Source organism: Pistacia vera, unplaced genomic scaffold (assembly GCF_008641045.1).
Source record: "Pistacia vera cultivar Batoury unplaced genomic scaffold, PisVer_v2 Contig160, whole genome shotgun sequence".
Taxonomy (NCBI): domain Eukaryota; kingdom Viridiplantae; phylum Streptophyta; class Magnoliopsida; order Sapindales; family Anacardiaceae; genus Pistacia; species Pistacia vera.
The window spans coordinates 343,901-369,086 of NW_022195685.1; the positions used below are offsets into that span (position 1 = coordinate 343,901).

Sequence of the window (25,186 nt, forward strand, 5' to 3'; positions counted from 1 at the left end):
GAGCAAATGGATATGGAGATGGCAGTGCGACCTCAATAAAAATAACAATCGACTTTGGTTCTCCGTAAAAGAAACCCTCGGCGAGAATCTGTTACAACGGGGTCTTGCAGAGTAGTTCATTTACCTTAAATTTAAAAATTGTTTACGTTAAATGTCGCTTAGGTCCATTTACGACAAAAATATAGGGGTGTTTATATATTAAGAAAAACAAAAGGGAGTTAAATGATATTCAAAAACAACTCGAAATGTCGTTCCCTGGACAAAAGAAACGACACGTCGTTTCCTGAACAGAGAGAAATGACATGTCGTTTTTGAGCAAAAGAAACACCGTTTCAAATTCCAAACGAAACAAGAGGTTGCTTTCCTAGAGAAAATGGACCTGTCGTTTCTTGAAAATTAGAATGATGTTGTTTCCCCATGCTAAACGACATGTTGTCCGTTTTTGCACACGATAGCGTCGTTCCGATTAAAGAAGTATAACATCGTTTATTTATTAAAGAAATGATATGTTGTTTCATGGACAAAAGAACGACAAGTCGTTCCCAAGAAAAAACGATGTCATTTCACTTCCCAAAAGAAACGACATGTTGTTTCTTGGAGAAAATCCACGTCGTATTGTTTCCTGGAAATGGACCGACGTTGTTTTAGTCTAATTAACATGTCATTAGAAGGACAGATGAATGATATGTAGTTTCCTAGAAATGGTAAACGACATGGTTTTCGCACTCACAAGAAACGACATGTCGTTTCCTAGAGAAATTAGACATGTCGTTTTCTATTAAAGAAAAACATCATCGTTCTTGTTTTGAGTTTTACATAAATAAAAATGAATACATCTAAACTATAATCTAAAGTCCAAAATAATCTAAGTTATGAAATTGTTGAATAAAAAAATACCAACTCTGTGGTTTTGAATTTTTGATATATATAAAGGAGATGAATTTCTTAATTATGTAAGGAGTTATCCTTGCAGAAATGGTGAATGAAAACTTTCTAATATAGGAGTTGAAGAACGGCAGCAAATATGGCATTCAAATTCCCCTCCATATTTAAATTCGCTGTTGACATTGTAGATGTTCCCTCTGATTCGAATTTAAGCACGTTCTCCATTTGTGGAAATGATAAAACTCATTGACCAAGATTCAAGAATATGTTTTTTGTTATCTCATTCTTCTCCACTATAAACTTTTTTTGTAGATCCGACTGCCTTTCCTCGATTGGGCCAATAGCTGGTCTTAATGTAATTTCAAAAAACAAAATTTGGATTCTGGGTTGCTTTTATACGCAAGAACTACGAAGACTTGGAAACATTAAATCAATCAATAGGCCAGCAAGAACAGGGTTAGATTTTATAATATGTATTGATACAATTATTATCAGTATTCTGTGCATAGAAAAGAATCAACAGTAATTTTGAGATACATACACTTGACCTTATATCAAATTGAATGGTTCGAACAATTAACTTCTATAGTTTACAAATGAATTTAAAGAATTAATTATTATTTATAAACATTTAGGACAATCATAAACACATGAATCTTGGTCTCAGCTACAACCTGGGATATACTGCATTTCCCTGTCAGCTTCAATGGATTCCTGCTGATTATCTGAAGTATCAGATGGATTTACATACTTCCATCTCGAAGAGTTCCTCCGTTCATCAGCTGTTCGCGCACAAGTTGAAGCTGGATAATTATTCTTTCCTTTCTATCAAGTACGTACTTTCCAAGTCCTATGGCCTTGCTCCAAAAGCTTCTATTACTTGCAGTTGTATTTCCTTGAGTTGCAACTTGGTTTTTTCTATAATTCGTTAGTAATTTAACCAGAAATAGTAGAGCACAGATGGTGGAAATGAATCCAGATATCAGGTAGAGACCTGAAAAGCTGTGGAGGCTCAGGCTTTCAGTTAAATCATTGTTGGTTACGTTTGTTGAGCAGCCAGCTGAGGGGGCAAAACACTTTTCCTCTAAAGACTTGAGAACTCCGTTCTCTGATATCTTTAGGATTGCTTCAGAAAAATCGGCTGCTATTGGAGACCCTCTCGGGAAAACCTGAAACAAAACAAAATAAACTGAGATGATTCTTAATGAAATAGAAAATCCTCAATAAAAATTGTATAATTTATTACTCACAAAGCCTAGCCCTCCAAATCTGTAGGAGGGTGTGATGGCGGAGAATTGGTTGCAGTACTCTGATGTAAAAACTTTCGCATACGGGATTTCAAGAAAGGCAGCAGCTATGACGTTGCTTTTGAGTTCCTCTTGATATTTGTATTCGCGGTCAACTGTCAAGATGTTCTCTGGTTTGAATTCAAGCACATTCTCCAGGTATTTCATCACAAACGAATCTGGGTCACAACCTACTTTCGCATTGGTTCTCTTAAGCCACTCAATGTCTGTCACATTCGGTTTCAGTCTTCGCACAGTGAGCATTGAAGAAAGACTAGCTGTGTAGCTTGAGTTTAAGATTAGCACCACAAATAGCCACACTATAACCACCAATCGAGTGAGGTTGCTAGAGACTCTCTCACCTGAAACATGAAACGAAGAGATTAATTGCCTTATTGCTACTTCAACTCAAAATTAAACCAATATTTGCTTGAAGATACTTACTGTGAGCGAAGAAAAGAGAAGAGAAAATGAACCAAAGAGCTGTGGCAATCTGATTTCTCCATGGGCCACCGAATTCTGGATTTTGTTGATGCTCCAAGAACCAGATTACCAGCATTGTGTAGAACAAGATGGCTCCGGTTACCGTCCACATTTCCCAGGTAAAAGGCTTCAGGAACATCCATGCTGATTCTTCGGTCTTAACTGGAACTATCATGGACAAGCCTGACTCTGAGTAGGGCTGAGTAAATTCCACAAGTTTTGTTCTGTTGGCTAGTATTGTTACATCGCCCACAATAGCATCATATGTCTTCCATTTCATGCATAGACAACAAACATTGTATGAGAAACAGTAGTTTTGAAAAATTGAAAGGTGATAAATCATCAATCAACTTGTTATTAAAGAATTGAATTATAGATTATAATCATGAACTGAAAAATTATTTCCAGAAATAAGAGAGAAAGTCTTTACCTTGTTATAGACATGATAAACCAGATCATCGTAGGTGCCGTTGTAGGGAATAAATTCGTAAGGTAGAGCATAGTCCAAAACATTCAGTATTTCATAGAAAAGTTGAATGCAAAAACCATCATATTTATTCTCCTGCGGATTGCTATTGAATTTAACGCTGACAAATTTATCGAATGCAGTTCTACCCGGAACTCCAATTTTCAAAGGCTTTGCGTCAGTGGGCATAGCCCAACCTTTTGGATTTCGGTTTAAATCCCCAGGCCAAATCACTGCACCATCCATTTCTTCACTGATGTCAACAACTTTGCTTCCCTTTTCTATTACAAGGTCCTTTGAGAATCCAAACTCAGGCAGCCAAAAGTAGTCTAGCTCGTTGTATTTCTTGCCAACCACGTTTATGATTCTTAATGTTGAAGTTTGCAAGAGCTTTCTTTCTGCGAAACTTATTTGGCCACTTAAGCCCGTGAAATTGGTTGATAATAGATTTTCTAGCAAACTGTTATTGTCACTAGTAATTTTATCCAAGCCTTGTATAACTGTTTTAATGCTATCATAAGCCCTTAAGGCATAAATTCCAGGGTCAGAGTCATCATCCTCAGGATACTCGGATCGAAATTTTGTTCTGAATTTAGTTTTAAAGTCCCTGTAAGAAGTAGTATATTCAGAAAAGTAGGTCTCGATTCCGAGAACACCTTCCATAGAGGAGATAACAGAAGTGTTGAATGAGTCAAGCAAACTTGTGATAGTTTCTGTAATAATCCAAACAGTGTCTTTCCCCACAAGTCCTATCTTTCTTGCTTGTCTAAAAAGGTGAATTGTCATAGGTGTTGATGATTGAAGAACAATAAAAACCCGAGATTGTGTTCTAATAAGAAGTTTCTCCAGCTCTCCTTGTACAAATTCTTTTGGATTAGACAAATGAGAAAATGATGGAAGAACCAATCGGTGCTCAATCTCTGAACCAATATTTTGAAGAACCTCTGACAAAAGAGCCAAGTCCCCAGTATCTCCACCGATTGAATCATCTTCATAAATCACAATAACCCTTCTCCAATTATAGGAACCAACCAGAGCTGCAGTGCATCTTATCTGTTCAGCTCTATTGTTAACCATTGTTACTAAGAAAGGCCAACGAGTTGGTGTTAGTGGTGGAGTTATGGCAGGTTCTGCAAATGAAACAATGGGAACTTGAGCTCGGTTTCCAATTTCAGCAACTAGAGCTGTTTGTCCCCATGTCTCCATGCCAATAATCACTGCAACTTCCTTTTCAATAATCAGCTTTTCAGCTGCAACCAAAGTTCATGGACTTCCATTGGTAAAAATTTTACGAATACTCGGTAATAAAATTAGAAATGCAATAGAGTGAGCTTATTACCTGCTGAAACAGTTTGGAGGGGATCTCTTCCAGGGTTCCGGAAATGAAGGAATAGCTTGTAACTTTGTGAGGTGGTGTTAAAACTTTGAGCTGCTAGTTCCATGGCCACTTTTTCTTCTTTCCCAAAATGGGAATCGACATCAATGATAACACCAATGTTTAAAAGTTTATAATTATTAGTAGCTTCAGCTCCATAGGAAAGGGTGGAAAAACATGAGGAGATGAGTACAAGGACAAGAAGCCAAGATGTTGAGATTGTATTACTAGAATTGACAAGATGAGATATTTTGGATTTGGACATGATTGCGTTAGAAATGGCTCAATCATTCTGTTATGGAACTTATATAGAAGTATATTTCGTTGACTAAAGTTATTCTGTTACGGAATTTACAGTAGATATATCATTCATGATTAATTAATTAATATCTTGGAATATGTCAAAGTAAATTCTCATCACGCTAAGCAGCGGGTTGGCTCTAATGCCATCCACTGACAATAAAAAACCTGAAAAATTCACTGGTCTGCCTCGAATCCTATACAAATTGAAGAGTTTCTCAAAAGAAAATAACATTAATGTTTACCAAAGATTGATTCAAACGTAACCAGAGCCGTCCAAGTCCCAAGCTGCAAAACGTGATAAATATGGAATGACAATATCTAGCAAAACTAAGATGAGCTTGAATTAAAAGATTAAAATATCCTGGCAAAATAAAGATCCTGAGCTAGCTACTCCAGTTCGATCAGAAGGAGCTTTGTCTGACCGGAGTGGAACTTGAAACTTAAGCAAGCTGCGACAGGTCCTGGTTGACCAAGGGGGGGCTCGGCTTTAATTTGCTTCGGAATTTGTTAAAGGGGTAGAATGTTATTAGAGCAAAGCCTTGTACAAGTTACGTGTTTGTAGAAGCCGCTGACAGAACAAGTAAACACGTATCGAAAGCGTACAAGAGGAATGGTTTCTTGAGTTTTGAATCGTTCAAATTACTTTCAGAGTTTTAGTGTGTAGGACGTAGCTGTGACATGAAACATGTAATGGTGGAGGCTCAAGGCACAAGCTTTTGTGGGTATGGCTGATGAGATACTACTAAATTGGGCCTGCATTATCAGGGTCCATCATTTCAAGGGCCCGAGTGTTTTATGTATGCTCATTTGGATGCCCTTAGTCAACCTTTTTTTTTTTTTTTTTAAAGTAATGTTGTTTAAATTCAACTCAATGTTTTTCTAAACTCCAAAAATAATTAAAATCATTTTAAAAACTTAATTTATAAATATTTTATATTTAGTTCCTAAATTAGCCCTCTAATATTTTCTTACATTTTTTTTTAATCCCATCATCTATTTTTTCTATTGAGTTCAATTTCAAACACCATTTTTTAATCTCTCAGGAGAATTTGCCTTCGCTGTGGATCGAGGTGAGAGAGCTTCTCCTTTGAGCCAGTAAACCAGCAAGATGGCTAGGGAAAAGAAAAGCACATCCAGTTAAAAACCCTTTTTCAGTGCCATTATTTTGGGAGAAAGCAAAGTGCACTGTAGTACTCCCAAGGGGCCCTGCGATTCTTCCCTGGATCCCCAACAACGTTATAGAAGGGTCTTGGCAATCTAATATCGTGTAAAGCTACTGCTACTTTGTTGTCGGCGACTCGGCTTCAAACAATCGTGTTTCTTCTCGTGAAAATGGACACATGCTTTACAAGTCAAATCTCAATATATTTATCCAACTGTGTAACATACTTCTGTTAGAAATATATTAATTCACATAAGGTTCCAGAGCTGCTGAATGTAAGTCAAATCATAAGTAAAGCATCGGCTAATCCAGATATTGTTATTGTAGACGGGATTGGAGAGGTTAGTATGATTAGACAACATGGTCTAGAGACAATTGGGTCAGCATAAAAAGAAACTCTTGACACACAGATGGAAATGCTTGAAAACGTAGAGCAGAAGGAGATGATTGAGGCAGCAGTTAAGGATCGCAAAACGAAGATATGCATGTTGCGTCAGAGGGGCTTCGTGGTTAGTTTGAAATAATTAAATTGGCTAACGGGTATGATGGTCATTTACATTTAATAAAGAGGTTACTGTAATTAATGAAATAACCGCAGTTTGACTGTTAATAAAACTGCTATATAAAAGGGGTCTTTTTTCTCTATTACTCATTATTTCTTACGTGAGTTTTCTTTATCCATCAAAAGAAATTGATAGAAAGGAAATAAAGGGAGAAATACACTGCCTTCTTTCACATCATCAAAAAATTTAATCATGGAGTTAGGTATGTATTATTTCTTTAATAAATAGTGAAAATTCGTTAAGTTTCAGATATTGGAATTTATGTTCATGCAATTTAGGGTATAGAAATATGATTATATTATTGATTATTTGCTATTATGTTTTACATGTGGTATCAGAGCAAATCTATGTTTAGAAACTGATGTATTTTCCATTAAATTGATTTTTTATATATTAGGGTTCTTATGGTATAAAGAAATTGAATTGGGTTTGGAAATTGACAAATAAGAAGGCTGTCAAATTAGATTGGGTTTGTAAATCTCTTAAGTGGCTGGAAAGTTGGCCGTAATCAAATTTTTCTTATACTGAAACGTGATTTTCTTGACACGTCTTCCAATAAAATTTCAAAAATTTTTCCAGAAATTCAGGTCAAATATTTTGACCCATATAATAAAACTATTCTTTCAATTGATTCAGCCTATTTTTAAAGCCTACTTGTTTTAGTTTATATAAACCCAAATAAAAGAAGCCCACGCCTATTTATTAAGTGAGCCCAATTCAAATACAAACCATTGTTTTAAAAACCGGACCGTTCGTTGACCCGATCAAGGGGCCGGCTCATGGGTTGACCGGTCCAACCGGTATATAGCAATCACATCTTTAAACAATTCCATGAATTGTTATAAGTTTGAAAACCAGCAAATACATCCCTAAAATTTACCTATAAACCACTATAAGTTTAAAATAAAGCAAATGCACCCTCAGATTTTATTATTAATTATTTTTTCTCTCTCCCCATCACTTCCATCTTTCTCCTTTTTTCTCTCTCCCCATCACTTTCTTGTTTCTCCTTTTTTCTCTCTCTCTCCCCATCACTCCTTGTCTCTTTCTTCTTCCTCTATTGTAATTTTTCTCTCCTCTTTTCTTTCTTCTTCCTTCTCTTTCTCTTCATCTCCTCTTTTCTTTCTTCTAATCTTCTTCCTTACTCTTTCTCTTGTCTCCTCTTCTCTTTCTTCTTCCTTCCCCTCATCTTACTTCTTCTTCTTTACTAGTAGATTTTAGAGTAAGTGAAGAAGAATTGAAGATGAAAATGGAAAACACAATTTGGTTTTTTTATTCAAATGAAATGGAGAATGAAACGGTGTTGCAAATTGGTTTAGGAATTAGGAATATGAATTTTTTTGGATTAGATACCCAAAAATAGCAAATAGTTTTAAGGCCCGGGCCGGTCGGACCGACGGTTTTGTACTGTTCCGCCGGTCCATTACCGGTCCAAAACGGGTTTAATAACATTTTCGGTTTTATGTTAACTCGGACCGAAGTAAAGGCCAGCTCCCGGTCGAACTAGTTGGACCGGCCGGTCTGGTCCGGGTTTTAAAATAGAGATACAAACCCATTAAGAAAATTCAAACCCAAACCCATAAAGAAGCCCAACCCATAACTCATAAAGAAGCCCAACCCATTTAGTCAAAACGGGTCAACCTAATCCGGTCAAATGGGGTCAACAAATCCGGTTAGGGTCTGATATAATGAATCGGTCTAGTCAGCGATTCAGATCGGTCAACGGGTCAAACCGGTTCAGACCGTTGACTTAATCAGTCAACAATCAAAGTTAACGGTCAACAACCAAAAGTTAACGGTAACGATCAAAGTTAATGGTCAACAGCCAAAATTTTGACCTCGGCGCACTTGTAGGCGTGTGAAGGATGTGTATAGGTTCCTAAAGTATAATTTTCTTTAAAGAAAGATAGAATGTCCACTTAGAATATAATTATAGTTATTATCTAATTTTGATAACTATATTACATATAATTTGTTCATCACCAAAGTGACCAAATTAGAATGATTATCCCATAGATATCAAACTAAGTTAGATTCAATTACTCATGATCGTTAGGTGCTTTAGTGAGATGACATGATGTATTTGACACGAGTAATTTAAAGTTCATAAATTATAGGATAGTTAAGGATCACCCAAAGGCAGATTAGTTAATTCTATAATTATGAACATAACTGTGGTTAATTAATGTACTTGATTAGGTGTGTTTAGTATATCCAAAGATAACAAACATGTCTAATAAAAGTACATTTGATTACCAATTAAGAAAATTGCATCAATTAAGTTTAACTATTGTATATTGTTGTATCTCCCAAAGGAGATTTTAAATATACATTTATGTTTTAATAATAATAAATTTTAATATCTGAATCTAAAATAATGTATTAGGTATAAAACTCAAAACATTAATGTGTAAGCATAATTTTGTTTTTGCAGCATCTGCTCTTCTTGCCTCATTTGTTGTTAAGTTTAATGGGTTAAATTATAATGAGTGGAGTGAGCAAGTTGAATATTATTTGGTTGTTCAAAATCTCGACCTTGCATTCATGACAGAGAACCCAACTGATCTCACTGATAACAACACTGATGATGAGAGGTCTTTCCACAAAGAATGGGAGAGATCGAATATATTGAGCTTGAAGTTTTTACGGATGATAGTGACAAGCGAACTTAAGACTTCATTTCCTACCACAGAATATGCTAGGGAATTTATGAGATTAGCCAAATAAGCTTCTTAGTTTGAGGCCGTTGACAAGTCCCCGTACTGGGACATTAATGAGTAGGTTGACCACCATGAATGAGCCACATGAAGTAGTAAATGAACCACAAGACGTGACATTAAGAAGATCTCAAAGATAAAGGAGATCTGCCATTATTAATGATTATGTGGTTTATCTTCAAGAGTCAAAATTTGACTTGGGAATGGAAGCATATCCAATTTTGTTTTCACAAGCCCTTCAAAGTGATAATTATGCAAAGTGGTTAGACGCCATGAAAGAAGAATAAAATCAATGGAATACAATGAAGTCTGGGATCTAGTAGTATTGCCTGAAGGTTGTAGAACAATCGGGTGTAAATGAGATTTTAAGACCAAGTGCGACTCTAATAGCAATATTGAACGGTACAAGGCTAGAATTGTTGCTAAGGGTTTTACTCAAAAAGATGGTGTTGATTACAATGAGACCTTTTTGTCGGTTTCCTCAAAGGATTCGTTTAGAATTATTATGGCAATGGTGGCCCATTATGATCAGAAGCATCATCAAATGGATGTGAAAACTGCTTTTTTGAATGGGGATTTAGAAGAAGTATACATGGAACAACCTGATGGTTTTCCAATTGAAGGGAAGGAACACATGATGTGTAAATTAAAGAGATCAATATATGGACTGAAACAAGCTTCCAGACAATGGTACCTCAAGTTTCATAATACCATTACCACTTTCAGATTTAAGGAAAACACTATTGATTGGTGTATATATCTTAACGTTAGTGTGTAACACCTACATCAAGGTACGTAATTTTATTTATGCCCTAATACCCTTAGTTGAATTTCTTTGAAGTTACCTTAGACAAATGTGAAGAAAATTCCTTAAAACTTCATTAGGGGTAAAATGGTCTTTTCACTCCTAGTTAGATGAAAAAGTGGGGAGTGAAAGGAAGTAAAATAATGTGAAGAAGATAATAAAAATGAGGGTATTTTGGTAATTGACTAAAGGATATAGATGGAATTTCATAGAAAGTGCAAGGGCAAAATGGATAACTAATATATATATATATATAATATATTATATATATTATATCTATATATATATATTATAATTTTGTTATAAGGTTGCAATAACCTAAACCCTAGTCATTCTAACCCTTGTTCACCCCACCCTTCATCTCTTTTTCTCTCAATTTTCTTCACTAAATTTCAAAGGGAAATCATAGGATTTGGCTTGGATTTTTATAGATTTTCAATCATAAAGCATCCAAAGATAAGATTCTAGCACAAGGTGTGTGATTAACCTTTAAAGTTTTGAATTTTTATTGTTTTTATATGATCTAGGTCCAAGAGGAAGAGACTTTTAGCAAAAGAAGGTGATGTCACACATTCAAGGTAAGTAAACCTAATTTTAGCCTTGATTTGAGCAAGACTTGTGTAGAATGATTCTTGCATGTTTTTATGTGATTGTATGTGAGAATTGTTAGCTGTTTTTTATGTTGAATGATGTGTAATTTCCAGCCATGAGAAGTAGTGTATGAGTATGTGGTGATTTGGTGAAGTTATGGAAGAATTAGTGTTGAAATTTTTAAGTGTTGAGATTTGTTGAAAACGGCCAGGTTTGATGCTATAGTTAGTGAGTTTTTTGGCTCAAATTTTGGTGGATTTAGAGAGATGTGGAAGTGTAGCCAACATGGTAGTTGTATGTGCATATAAAGTGTTTGATGAAAATCCAAAGAGAAAATGCATGCATGAGTTGGTTAAACCCTATTGAAGAAAGGGTTAGAGAAAGACAAGAATTGAAGTAGAAAGATTATGTTTGGGCTTAACCAAGTGTAAATGTTAGTATTCAATAGTGGATATTGTTATGCCAAAATTTAGAATATCACTTGGTCATATAGTTCTATGAGGGAAATGACCCTTAGTATTTGGTTCTAGTTACTTGAACCTTTACTACTTCTTGAATAGCACATGGAAGTGTTAGAAAAGAATTGTATGTTAAAGTGTTCCTTTGATATGGCATTGTTGATAAAATGGTAGAATATGTTATGACATACCATTATGCCATAATGAATTTTCAAGGCTGTGTATGTGAACTTGGAAAGAACATTAAAGAATAGGCTTGATCATGCATATATTGTGCATATGATTTATATATAGCCTTGATTTGATAAATGAGAATAGTAAAGAATATGTTAGCAAAGAATGAGAAAAAGAAAAGAAAATGGCTTGTAGTTTTCTTTTAAGCTAACATGCAAATATGTATTTTCTCATTTACTAAAGAATGCAAGTGTAAAATCTCCATAGCTTGGAAATTTATTTAGAAATGTGTATAGTATCTCTTTCTATTCTCTTTTTATAGCATGTTATGTTATAAGGTTGTTGCGATGAGGAACCCGTGAGTGACAGAGATCCCCACATGCACGCCATCATCAGTGAGCAGCCTCAACAGAGAGATACAACATTTGTATAGTTCGTTAGCAGTGCATGTAGATGAGGACTGTATCCAACAGAGAATACCTACATGCACGCCACCATCAGTGAGCAGCCTCAACAGAAAGATACAACATTAGTATAGTCCGTCAGCAGTGCATGTAGACGAGGATTGTATCCAGTATACACTCATATGGCCAGGGTTCCAAATCCATGCCTCAACCTAGTCCGATTGGCAAACCAGAAGAGAAATAGAATAAGAAAGAGAAACATAAAAGAAAAGAGAGAGATACAACAAAAGAGACAAAAAACAGAAAAGAAAAGAAAGTTTTTTTCTCAGGAAAGTTTATTATTCTGCATATGTGTTATGCTGTTTGCATGATTTACCATATCTTATGTGCTCAACAATGTACAATTTTATTCATTGTCTTTTCACGTTGATAAGTAGCAAATAAGAATATCAGAAAAGAATGAAGAATATTAGCAAAGATTAAAGTGAGAAAAGGAAAATCAGAACATGAGTAATGAAGGAAAAATAGTAGTGCAGTTTGGTTTACTTACTGAGCAATTAGTGCTCACTCCGTTATTCTACTGTTTTGCAGGTACTAGATGATTTACTGTCGGGTAGGACGTCAAGAAGCGGAGGAGTTTGGCTGCACTGTCCAAGACTACCTTGTACTTATTATAGTATATCAGTTATTTTGTGTATATATTTATATGAATTAAAATTAGAATTTTCGGATTTTACGTTATATACCTCTATGTATATATGTTTACAAAAGTTAATTAGTGGATTTTGTCATATATTTCTCAAAGAATTACTAGCTAGAGAGTATATTACATAGTGGGAGCGCATTTGTGATTCAAGCCCTGTATGTTGATGACGTCTTGCTTACTACTAATAAGCTTGGCATGATGTATGAAACCAAGAAGTTTCTCTCTAAAAACTTTGAGATGAAGGATATGGGTGAGGCATCCTAAGTGATTAGAATTGAAATTATTCGTGATAGATCACTAGGTTTGTTGGGAATTGGGATTGTCACAAAAAGCTTATATCAACAAAGTTTTGGAGAGATACAACATGGATAAGTGCTCTGCAAGTTCAGAAAGGTGATAAATTGAGCCTTAAGCAATGCCCGTAGATTGAATTGGAACGCAAGCAAATAGAGCATATTTCTTATGCATCATTTGCCGGAAGTTTAATGTATGCTCAGACATGTACCAGATAAGACATTAGTTTTGCAGTCGACTTGCTGGGCAGATATCAAAGTAATCTTGGAATGGATCATTGGCGAGCTATAAAGAAAGTAGAGATATTTACAAGAGACGAATGATCATATGCTTACCTATAAGGAATTCGATTATCTTGAGGTGATTGGATATTTAGATTCAAATTTTGCTGGTTGTGTAGACACCAGGAAATCCAATTTGGGTACTTAGTTCTGTTAACTGGAGGAACAGTTTCATAGAAAAGTGTGAAGCAGTCTATCATTGCTGCTTCCACTATGGAAGCTGAGTTTGTGGCATGCTTTGAGGGCATAGTTCAGGGATTATGGCTGCGAAATTTTATTTCAGGGCTTAGGATTGTCGATAGTATAGCCAGGCTATTAAAAATTTATTGCGATAATGCTGCAGCAGTTTTCTTCTCTAAAAACGACAAATATTCAAATGGTGTTAAACATATGTAATTGAAATATTTTGCCATTAAAGAAGAAGTTCAGAAACAGAGAGTGACTATTAAGCATATTAGCACAAATTTTATGATAGCGGATCTGTAACACCCACACGGAGGTATGTAATTTAATTTATGTTTTTGTAGCCCTTAGTTGATTTTGGTTAAAGTTATTTTGAGAGAATGTGAAGAAAATGCCTTAAACTTGCATTAAGGGTAAAATGGTATTTTCACTCAAAATTAGTTGAAATTGTAGGGAGTGAAAAGAGATAGAATTTCATGGAGAATGCAATAAAAATAAGAGCATTATGGTAATTGACTAAGGGATAAGATGAAATTTCTAAGAAAATGTAAGGGCAAAATCGGAAAGTATGTTTATAAAATAAGATATTAACGGTTTAGTCTTACAAACCCCCTTATTTCTCTTCTTCCACAACCACTTTCCTTCTCCATTTTCTCTCAACTTTTCACTCAATTTTCCAAGGATTTTTGAGGGCTTTTGAGTGGATTTTGACAAGGTTTTTGTTCTAGGCAACAAGAGGTAATAATTCTTGCTATATATATAAGATTTACTTGTGTAGAAGTTGAATTCTTGTTAAGTTTATGCTTAGGGTTAAGGGGAAATTTGAGTCCAACAAGAGTAGAGAGCTTTAGTGGAGACTACTTAAGTCTAAGGTAAGTAAATCCAACTCAAGTTAAAGTTTAAGAAATCAATTGAGTAGAGATTTCTTTAAGCATGTATATGTTATATTGTTGGGAAATTGAGATAAGATTGGTTATTATTTATGCTTGTTGTTGGATATATTTGAGTATGAGAAGTGTTTTTTATTGAATGATGATAGATTGAAGTTTGGTTGAAATTGGAAGAGTTTAAGAAAGTTTTGGGAGTGTTTTGCTGTGATAGGGATTGTGATGATACAAGAGAGTTTTACTCTCATTTTAGATGGTTTAAGAAACAAATAGAATTATAGTTAAAGTAGAGTTTGTATATGCACATTTATTGTTTGACGAAATGCCTAAGAGAAGCATGAGTATGAGTAGAAACCGTAATTTTATGCAACATTGCATATTTCATTTCATGAGTGCATTAAGTAAGAATTCTAAGCATGAGCCATCCATATGCATATTTTTGTATATATGTAGTATTTAAGAAAGAATAAAGAATTTTAAGAATAAAATACTCTAAGAATAAAAGAAAGAAGGAAAAAACACTAAAGAATTAAGAATGAAAGTGTTAAAGAAGAAGAAAGAATAGTTGTTGTGATGGGGACCGTGAGGCTAGAAGAATTCCACATACACGCCACCTTAATTGAGTGGCATAAGAAGAAAAGAATTGTATGACCGTAAGATGTAGTGGATGAGGGTTTGAACAAAAAATTCCTACATGCACGCCACCTTAATTGAGTGCCTAAGAAGAAAAAAAGAATTTGTACGGTCCCGCAGAGTGCATGTAGGAGACTGTACTCACTCACACGGCCAAGGTTCCGAATCCATGCATCACCCGAGTCCTCTCGGCAAAGAATAAGAAAAGAAAAGAAAGAATAGAAGAATAAGAATAAGAAAAGAAGGAATAAGAAAGAATAAAATAGAAAAGAAGGAAATAGAAAGAACAGAATAAGAAAGAATAGAAAGCTTGAACAAGCAAAGACAAGAAGAAAAGAAAGAATAGAAGAAGAAAGAAGAAAGAAAAATGCATTTTTATGCATTATTGCATATGCATTTCATTCATGCATATTACCATGAATTCCATCATGGTTAGAAAAATAGAAAGAAAGAACAGAGAGAAGAAAGAACAGCGAGAATTAGAAGAAAGAAGAACAGTAAAATTAGAAACAGAGAAAGAAACGTGAAAGAATTAGGAACGAAAGAAAGAAGAAGAGAATTAAGTAAGGAAAACCAAAGAAGGAAGAGATAAGGTTTACTTACTGAGCATTTTTGTGCTCATCCTGTTGTTTTTTCCATGTTTTGCAGGAATAGGTAGCAGCGGTCGGAGGAAGTCGACAAGCGGAAAGAATTGGCATTACTGTCCACCGTTGCTAAAGTTTTTGTACTTGTTTTTTGGTATATGTAAAGAATTATTTATAAGTAAAGAAAAATTTGGGCCCAATTATTTTTTATATGCTAAGTATTTATGTTTTATTGTATATTGTTCTAAAGTATACTATGAAAGAAGTCATTACGATCTGTTACTAAAGGGCTATCACTTAAGACCTATAGTGAGCATGTAGAGAGGATGGGTATTATTGCCTATCATGACTAATTTATGATGTGTTGTATATGTTTCTTGATTACGTCTCGCTCCTCATGTTTTAGACACTCTGAGCTCTTGATGTGTTGTTTCGATTCACATAAATTATTCTATTGTGTGTTTCTTTAATTATGTTGTTTGGTATCATGAATGATAAAGATGACAGGATTTGTCCTTGATAAGGACATTATTGTTGGACCATTAAGAATCGTTATAGATTATTCTGAGTATAGATTTGTAACATGATACATGGAAAGGACTATGTTGATTCAATGACATCCGACCACCACGATCCTTATGGCTTCTTGCTCAATAATGTTTATATGCTGACCATTTTAAGATATGACATTGGCTAATTATTATGTGTACACTTATGTATTATTTCTGAAATATAAAGTTATATAGTATTACATAGACCAAGTGAGAGAATGTTAGAATGTATTAATTCACATAATGGTCCATGGTTATTTTGAAATAATTAAATTGGCTATGAGACATGATGGTCATTTATCTTTGATGGAGAGGTTATTGCAGTTATAAAAATAATTGCAGCTTGGCAATTAATAAAACTACTATATAAAGGGGTATTCTCTCTCTATTCCTAACTATTCTTTATGTGAGTTTTCTTTATCCCTTAAAAGAAATTGACAGAAAGGAATAGGGAGAGATACACTGCCCTCTTCACATCATCAAGAAATTTAATTGTGGAGTCAGGTATGTTACTTTTTTATAAAATATAAAATTCGTTAAGTTTCGGATCCTGAGATTTATGTTTATACAATTTAGGGCATATAAATATTCTTTGCCATTGATGAAATTGCTATTAAGTTTTACAATTTCTTCTTTAAAACATTATTCGGTATTACGCTTACAGGATTTATTTTTATTTGCCAAGAGAACAGATACAAAGATCACCATAAAATAAAATCTGGAAAAAAAATTATTGAGACTTATTTTTCATGATTATTATATAATATTATCTTCATTGAATGAAATAATCTTTCATCACTTCACTTCAAAATACTTTTAATATTAAAATAGAATCATATAAAGTTTAGGGTTTATGTTTTAAGAAATAGAAGAGGTTTTTTTTTTTTTTTTTAAATATTTTGGGTGCTTTAAAGATTAAATGTGTTTTTTTGGTAATTAACGAAATAATGTTTTAAAAAATTATATTGGGACTTAAAACACCGGCTCAGTTGGAGTTTCTTTGTTTTCATCAATTACGTGGAAGACAATGTTATAAACGTTAGAGAAAACATAATGTTCAATTTTAATGGGTAAGGGAATGTGTGACTTTTACTTCTAAAGAAATAAATTAAAAATTCTTACAAAAAAGTGGAGCAAGGCATTTGAGACTTTACCCCCAAAACAACACGCATACGTATATGGGCATCTCCACTAACTTTTGGAGTATTAGAATTATCTTATAAATAAGAATTTCAATGATTACTTTTATTAGGAGTGTTTGTCTAAGCTTATAAGCTGGTCAAATAGCTTATAGTTCTAAAATTAAGCTGACCTGTTTGTTTATATTTTTTTGAGCTTAAAGCAAAAAAAAAAAAAAAAAAATAGGAGAGGGGGGGGGGGGGGGGGGGGGGTGTTTTGGGTGGGAAGAGGTACTTTTTTTATTTTGTTTATAAGCACTCTGCTTATAAGCTAGTTTGACCAAGTATATTACACATTATCCTTGTTTAATTTTAAAAATTTTATAGTATACCCTTGTTTAATGTAGTACCATTTTTAGTCATTTTATAATAAATGTACTTTAAGCCACATTTTATCAAACACGTTAACTACTTATTAATCACTTATAAATACTTTAACCAAACACGTAATTGCTTAAAATTTCAAAGCTTTTAAGTTAAAATTAGCTTAAATACTATTGCTTATAAGCTAATTTTCATAAGTTTAGACAAACACCCCTTAGTATCTAAGGGGATTTGGACTCAGAAGCTCATTAAAGGGAGTTCATTGCATTGCTCTATCATTATATTATTATATTATAGTTACCATTCACATTTTGCAACGGTTATTGTTGTTACATAACCATTGCAATATTTGTGTTTTAAAAAAAAGTTCATTGTTAATTTTATTACAAAATACTTTATATTAAATTAATTATAAATCATTAATTTGATAATTTTTTTTTAGAATGATAAAGTAGAATGTTTAATTCTTATACGAGTATTATAAATACATAACCAAGAAATGAATTTAACTATTTGAATTTATCGTATAGAAAAAACTATATTATCATATCTAATTATCTATGTAATACACAATATGCACAGATCAATGCGATCTCAGCCACCCTGTGGGATATCCTGCATTTCAAAATCTACTTGTGAGTTGTCTGAGGTTGTCTGGAGTGCAGAGAACTTCGACCTCCCATCTTGCTGAGCTCGATTCATATCATCTGGTGTTTAGCCAAAGTTAAAGCTGATATTCCAGGATTTTTTGTTTCACTACTATTATTTTGACTGTATTTTGCAAGCCTAACCTCTTTGCTCCAAAAGCTCATTCACTCAAGGTTACTTGCCTTGACTTGCCTCTTGATTTGGCCTATAACATGTATTAGAGCCACTCTCTGATCTCTTTAAAAAAAAAAAAAAAAAAAAAAAATTTGCGCATGTAGAGCAGCCACTAAAGAAACACCGCGGTATCATCAATCCAAGAAGGAGAAAGACTACAGACAATCCTCCCACTCAATAAGCCTTTTGGGTGAGAAGTTAGCCCAACTTCATCGATGGTATCAGAGTACAGGTTCAATTGAACTGAGCATTTGACCCGCGGTGGGATTTAGAGTCAAACACTACTTCCAATAACAGGCATGACCTAACATATGGGCTTGATCGTGAGGAGAGTGTTAGAGTCCCACATCGACAAGCACGCTCAAGCTTATTGAGTTATAAGAAGGGATAATCCTTCTATTCAATAAAGTCTTATGGATAAGGAATCAGACCCAAATTCCAACAAAATAGTAGAGCACAAAGGGTAGAAGTGACACCAGATATCAGGTAGAGACCAGAAAGCTGCGGAGTTTCAAGCTTTCAGTTTCATCGTTAGCTAAGTTGGTTGAGCACTCCGGTGAGGAGAAAACCACTTTTCTTCCAATTTCTTTACCTCTCCATTCTGTGACAACCAAAGTCTAGCTCTTTGTCTTCTTTCCAAACACGTTTATGATCCTTGATGTGGTTATGCCGCAGCCTGGGTACTTCGAAACTTATTTCGCAATTAAGCCTGTAAATTGGTTGATAATATTTTTCCAACGACAGCCGAAGTAAAATTATCGTCACTGTTGTTTTATCCAGGCCCCGAGCAACTATTTTGATGCTATCATAAGCCTTTAAGGTATAAATTCCTGTTCAGAACTATCTTCCTCGGGATTCTCGGAACGAAATTTTGTTTTGAACTGAGCTTTAAAATACTTGTAAGAAGTAGTTCTCAGAAAAGTAGGTCTTGATTCTCCAGCAGCTTCCATAAGGAGATAACCGAAGTGTTGAATGAGTCAAGCAAACTTGTAATGGTTTCTGTGATTATCCAAACTGAGTCTGTCCCCACAAGTCCCATCTTTTTTGCATCTCTAAACAGATGAATCGCATAGGTGATGATGACTGAAGCACGTTAAAAACCGAGATTGTGTTTGAAGTAGTTTCTCCAGCTCTTCTGTACATATCTTCTGATTAGTCAAATAAAATAGGTGGCATCTCAGAACTAACATTTCGAAGAGCTTCTGACAGATGAATCCCCAAGTCCCTAGTCTCCACCAATTGCATCATCTTCATAAATCACAATAACTTTTCTCCAATTATAGAACCAACAAGAGCTGCAGTGCATCGTATCTGTTAGGTTCTATTGTAAGCCATCCTTACCAAGAAAGGCCAGCGAGTCTCCATTAGCGTGTTGTAATGGGCGGTTCTGGAAAAGATAGACAGAACTTGGCTCGGCGTCCGATATCAGCAACTAGAGCTGCTTCTTTCCCCGACTCCATGCCGATAATCACCTTGACTTCCTGTTCTTTTATCAGCGATTCAGCTGCAACGAATTTCAATACTCCATTACTACATGTTAAAATTCAGGAAATAGAAGTAGAAAACTCAATAAAAATTGACATTTTACCTGCATAGCAACTTTAAGAGATCTCTATCAGGTGGCGGAAGTGAAGAGATAGGTTGTAATTTTTCAGTACTGTGTTAGAATTTCGGACTGTTATTTGCATGGCGACTCTTTTTTTCTTTCCCAATTCGGGAATCAGCATTATCAATGATTGCGCCATGTTTTAAGCTTGTAGCCATCAGCAGCTTCAAGTCAACTCCACGGCAGAGGATGATAAACTGGAGATGAGTAGCTGGACAAGAAGCCAAGTTCTTGAGTGTTTTACTGTATTACAGAAACACTGATAGAATAAAGATTTTGGTTCTGTCATGATGCCTATAATTTCTTTACCTATGGTCCATTCCGTTATATGGAATTTATATAAAGAAACCTAATTGAATGGCGTGTTTCTTGAATAATTAGATAAATAAAGATGCACTGATATGCACGTGATTTGACAGAAAGAGACACCGTGCAATTACCAGGAACATCTAAGTAAGTGACTAAAGACTGTAAGCAAAGTTTTGTAAAATATACGCCTATGTAAGTATTTTAGTGGATATATCGCAGGCATACTACAATTTATATGTTTCACCAAACGTAGTTTCTTATAATTTAACTACAATCATAATTAATCCATTTCGTGGCTGTGCAATACTGTGAAATATTCACAATTTGGCATGAATTAATTTAACTACAATCATAATTTACTTTTCTGCTTTTATTATTGTGTGTGATTTGGCTGTGGTTTCAACAATCTTCAGATAGATTATCTTGATTGGTGATGATTAAAGAACCTTATTGATGCCATTTTTTCATCCAATCTAGGTTGATACATATTAGTAGAGTTAGAGAATTAAGCTATTAAAAATACTTTTTAAATTTATATCAGGGTTAAGCCGTGCCTTTCTATGTACAACATTTTTTAACTAGGTCATCTCTTGTGGAACCTATGTATCTTGAAATATGATTCATTGACATTCTTCTTTAATATGATATAAGAACATATTGATATATATTTCGTATCTGATTTATACAAATGGACATAATCAATTCAAGTTGGTGAAATAATCATTTAGGTTTGAAGTGTTTCTACTTGTTTTAGTCCTGATTTACACGTAAATGTGATTTAGTTCATGTTTTTAGTTTGGCCGAATTTATACTTGGTTTTGGAGTATGTTGTGTTGTTGAATTGGTTGGATATGGATCAGGAATCCTGAAGATTCTCTGAAGTTTCAGGACCCGCATAATCCCTCCTGGATAAGGTCCATTCAACTGCATCCAGTGCTTGAGCAAAATCTGGAGCTCTTTCTGGAGTGTAATTGGTTTCTTTTCTACTGTTAAAGTATTTTGCAAGATTAATCACCGTCTCCCAGACAACCCTGTTACTTGGGGTTGTATTGTCATTGTACATTCCTTGACGACACCGAAAATTGTTTACTAACCGAATAATGAATAGCATAAAACAAATGACAGAAATGGCTCCATATACAACGTAGAGACCCCAGAAGCTGTGGAGGGTCAAATTTTCTGGTTTAATAGTATTTCGTTCATCGGTTGAACACTCTGCTGTGGCAACAAACCACTTCTTTTCCAAATCATTTAGCTTTCCCATCTCTGACATGTTCAGAATGGCTCTAGAAAAATCGAAGACCAAAAGAGAGCCTTTTTGAAATGCCTACATGTCATTGTGCAGCAAAAGCAATAATGTTGGCTTTCTAATTTATCCCTTGAAAGAATATAGGCAAAATCATGTAAACTATTGTGCACTGAGATGTAAATTTCTTATAAAGCCAAAGCCTCCAAATCTGTAAGTGTTGGAGGTTGTGTAACTCTTGCAGTACTTGTTGAGGAAGACTTTCGCATATGGAGGTTCAAGAAGTAGGGCAGATATGTTGTCACTTCTAAATTAAAATTTTCTATATAATTGGATTCTTTGTTCTCAAAGGAGATAACTTTCCCGGTGTCGAAGTTAAGTGCATTTTTCAGGTAATTACTTCTGAACGAATCGTCGTCACAACCAACATTTAAGTTGTTACTCTTTAGAAACCGGATATCTGTGATACTGGGTTCCAGTTGCCGGACAGTGAGCAGTGAAGACAGACTTGCAGTGTAGCTTGAAGTCAAGACGAACACAACAAAGAGCCACAGTACGACCACCACTCAAGTGAAGTTGCTATAAATTTTCTCTCCTGCAGAAGGAAAGCAAGAGCTAGTGGGAAGATATAATTTTCAATCAAAACAAAGCTCTTTCACCGATCTTTAATTGGTAGCCATGCATTCTCTTAAATTATAATTAACCAGTTGAATTTCGAAAGTAGAATCCATGTATACTATTGGCTTATAATTGGTAAAGGTCTTGAAGCTTTTAGGGAGAGTTTTATATGTAATACTATGTATAGATATGTTAGATTCAATTGCTTTTAAGATTTTTGAGTAACTGAAAATCATCTTTAACCTAGACCAAAGTTTAGGCTCTCACAGATTCCTCTGGGCTGCAGGACTAGAAGATAACTCATCAGCTGGGCCGCTATGAAAGAGAGCTAATGGTGATTAATTAAGCATCTTAATTTTGGAGGAACAATTCTTCTGTGTCCACACGCATCAACTTTACACAAGCTTGGTGGACAAAGAGCCAAATTAAGGTTCTTTTCTAATTAATAAGGACCACAACATCCATATTGGAAAATAGGGATGCAGCCAATGGTCCAAACTGGGTGGACCAGAAAATTTTCATGCTCTGGCCTTTTCTATAGCATAATGGATAGTTTTTAATTGATGACATAGCAAGATATTTACTGTGAGCAAAGAAAAGAGAAGTCAAAGGTGAACCACAATGCATTGCTGATCTGATCCTTCCATGGGCCTCTAAATTCCGGATTGGATCGGTGCTCCAAGAACCAAACTATGAACATTGTGTAGATAAAGGTGGCACCAGTCAGCACCCACTATTCCCTTGTGAAAGGTCTCATAAACATCCAAGTTGACTCTCAGGCTTGACCGGAACTACCAGCGACAACCCTGACTCCGCATATGGCTTAGTAAATTCCACGTAATTTGTTCTGTTCTCTATTATGGTCACGTCCCAAACCGCGGCATCATAAGTCTTCCATTCAATTTGGACCAGAAGATCAAGCAATCTTTATCAGAAATAACAAGATACTGAAAGAAGCAAAACAGGATCTGAATTCTATATGAATCATTTTCCTTTTAGTCAAGGTCTAAGATGCCTTTCAGAAGGCTGTTCATTCAAAGTTTTAAGATGCTTAACCAATAAACATGTACCACTTGATTTAAAATTTAAAGGGTTTAATTAACAACATCGAAATTTAACAGTAAAGTACCATCAAAAAGAAGAATTTTAAATCAAAAGATTAGAATCATTACCTTATGGTAGACACCCATAATCAGATCATCATAGCTGTCATTATGCGGCACAAATTCGCATGATAATCCAAATGTTTAAGAACTTCGCGAAAAAGATCAATTCAGAAACCAGAATACCTCTTTTCATCTGAACTCTCGGCGGGGTCAAATTTGACAAACATCTCAAAAAAGGTTGTACTTGGAACTCAAATTTTCATCACTAGGCATTGTCCACCCTTTTTACTTACTAGTGGAGAAATATATATATTGGACAATTTCACAATGTCATTTGATTAACACTGTCAGATTGTCCAACTATGTAATAACATGTGTGGTTTTATACTCTTTTTTTTTTTTTTTTTAATCCATTTATCAACATGATTTATGAATAATTACCAATTATATTTATCAATAACTATCTCTATAAGAAATGATTTTGAAAATTAATAATAAGTGTCTTTGTTTATTAGAAGGGGTAACATGGTGAGATTACCCCATATAAGTTTTTCTCACATGGATGACCAAGAAATTTTTGAATAAAGATGGGAATTAGGCTCTGGCCCAATGGACGCAGCCCAAAAATCTAGTCATAGGACCAAACCAGGCCCAAAGGAGGAGGGACCGGGCCCAGGCACGGTCCTAAGCCTGGGCCCAAATGCCTCTGTAAAATATCCAAAACCTCTTATTTAATATGAAATTGATAATAAATGTGGAGATTAAAAATAATTTTACAAAAAAAAAATTAAAAAATAAATAAATAGGACCGATCATGGGCCCATAGGACCGATCTTAGGATCGGTCTGAGCCTTAAGAAATCTCATAGGTCGAGAACTGGTCCTTCAAAAATTGGGCCTGGTCCCTCAAGGACCCGTCCCAATTTGGGACTAGGCCTTGAGGGCCAAGCTTGGGACCGCCTAGGTCAGGCCTCGCCCACCTTTAGACCTTTGAAATGTCACACTGGCGCGGCTTTATGAAAAGAAATTCAAAATTTTGTTGTGTAATATTAATAAAACTATATTAAAGAATATATAATGTATAAATTAATTTTACATGAGTAGTTTATAACGGAAAAAATATATATAAAATTTAGACCCAACATGCTCCCATACACTCCTAGTCCCAACAAATTGGGACCCATTTAGAAGAATATGACTGTATATAGTCAAGTCATAGGGATTAAATTATTATTTTTTTTCAAAAAAAGAAAAAAGTCCAGTCTCAGTAAAAAATCCCGCTTCCCAAACGCGGCCTTGAAGTCCATATGAACAGTAACACAATGGAATGGAATGTAAAATAAGAAGCAATACTCTGGTTTACAGGTGTTGACCTGGGTTTCAAAGAAAGATCCTGAAAAGTGTAAACAATGGTGACTCAGGTTCATCAACAAAATGGGACTCAGTCAACCAATATGAAAGTCTCTGGAGAAGTTTAAGGAGAAAAGACAGCGGAGGCTAAAGATTTGAAGATCTCTAAAGAGACACGATACAATGACTAAACAATACAAAACAACCATTAAATATGCATATGCATTACTAGGTCGTATAATAAATTACGCGTGTTAGTAATTTAATATTGTTATTAACTCAGTTTCTCGTGAGCTTGGTATTATATGGTTATCAAAATTTTATTTTATTTCATGAATTTAAATTACAAGAAAAAAAAAGTCAAATTTGATAACCTAAAATAGTTTTCGAAATATATATATATATCAAGTTGAAAACAATAAAACTTTGTGTGACGTCGTTATATTTATTTGTCATGTATGAAATATTAGTTGAAGTTGATTCCCACAAGAACTATGCGATATTAGGAATCATAAGCAAAATTTAGATAATGTTACATGAATAAATAAATTTCGTGGGTAAATTTATAAATTCATCTCTCTCTCTCTCTCTATTTGACTTTGGCATTTTTTGTGAGTTTGGGATTTTATATGTCAAAGTTTGTCTTGAGTAACCTCTCTTGCATTTGCTGCTACTCACCAAAATCCTTGGTTCGTTGTGCTGTCCCTAAAACTTCGAGGAGCAAAATGTTAGTTTTCCCTTCCATTCATTACTAAACCAAAGAATACGAAGCACAGCACCCTGCAGGCTATAGCCAAAAAGCAAAACTTCATAAAACAGGATTAGTACTCGTCATTT

General features: G+C 34.7%; 1 protein-coding gene across 1 annotated transcript; it reads right to left on the bottom strand.

Moving 5' to 3' along the window:
• Positions 1-1,456: 1,456 nt before the first annotated feature.
• Positions 1,457-4,577, bottom strand: LOC116125188 (glutamate receptor 2.7-like). The gene is made up of 5 exons (XM_031410928.1): positions 4,460-4,577; positions 3,085-4,370; positions 2,616-2,922; positions 2,136-2,533; positions 1,457-2,054 (listed from the first exon to the last, which is right to left on the bottom strand). Exons 1-5 carry the CDS (start codon positions 4,560-4,562, stop codon positions 1,629-1,631), a joined length of 2,520 nt encoding a protein of 839 aa, XP_031266788.1. The 5' UTR covers positions 4,563-4,577; the 3' UTR covers positions 1,457-1,628.
• Between the last annotated feature and the right edge of the window lie 20,609 nt (positions 4,578-25,186).

What these genes read in the sequence shown, in the direction of transcription:
- LOC116125188 (XM_031410928.1), bottom strand. Translation starts at nt 4,562, where the DNA reads ATGGAACTAGCAGCTCAAAGTTTTAACACCACCTCACAAAGTTACAAG. An exon ending in CCTCCAAACTGTTTCAGCAG is followed by an intron (nt 4,371 to 4,459) that starts GTAATAAGCTCA and finishes CTTTGGTTGCAG; the next exon opens with CTGAAAAGCTGATTATTGAA. An exon ending in TTCTCTTTTCTTCGCTCACA is followed by an intron (nt 2,534 to 2,615) that starts GTAAGTATCTTC and finishes TTCATGTTTCAG; the next exon opens with GTGAGAGAGTCTCTAGCAAC.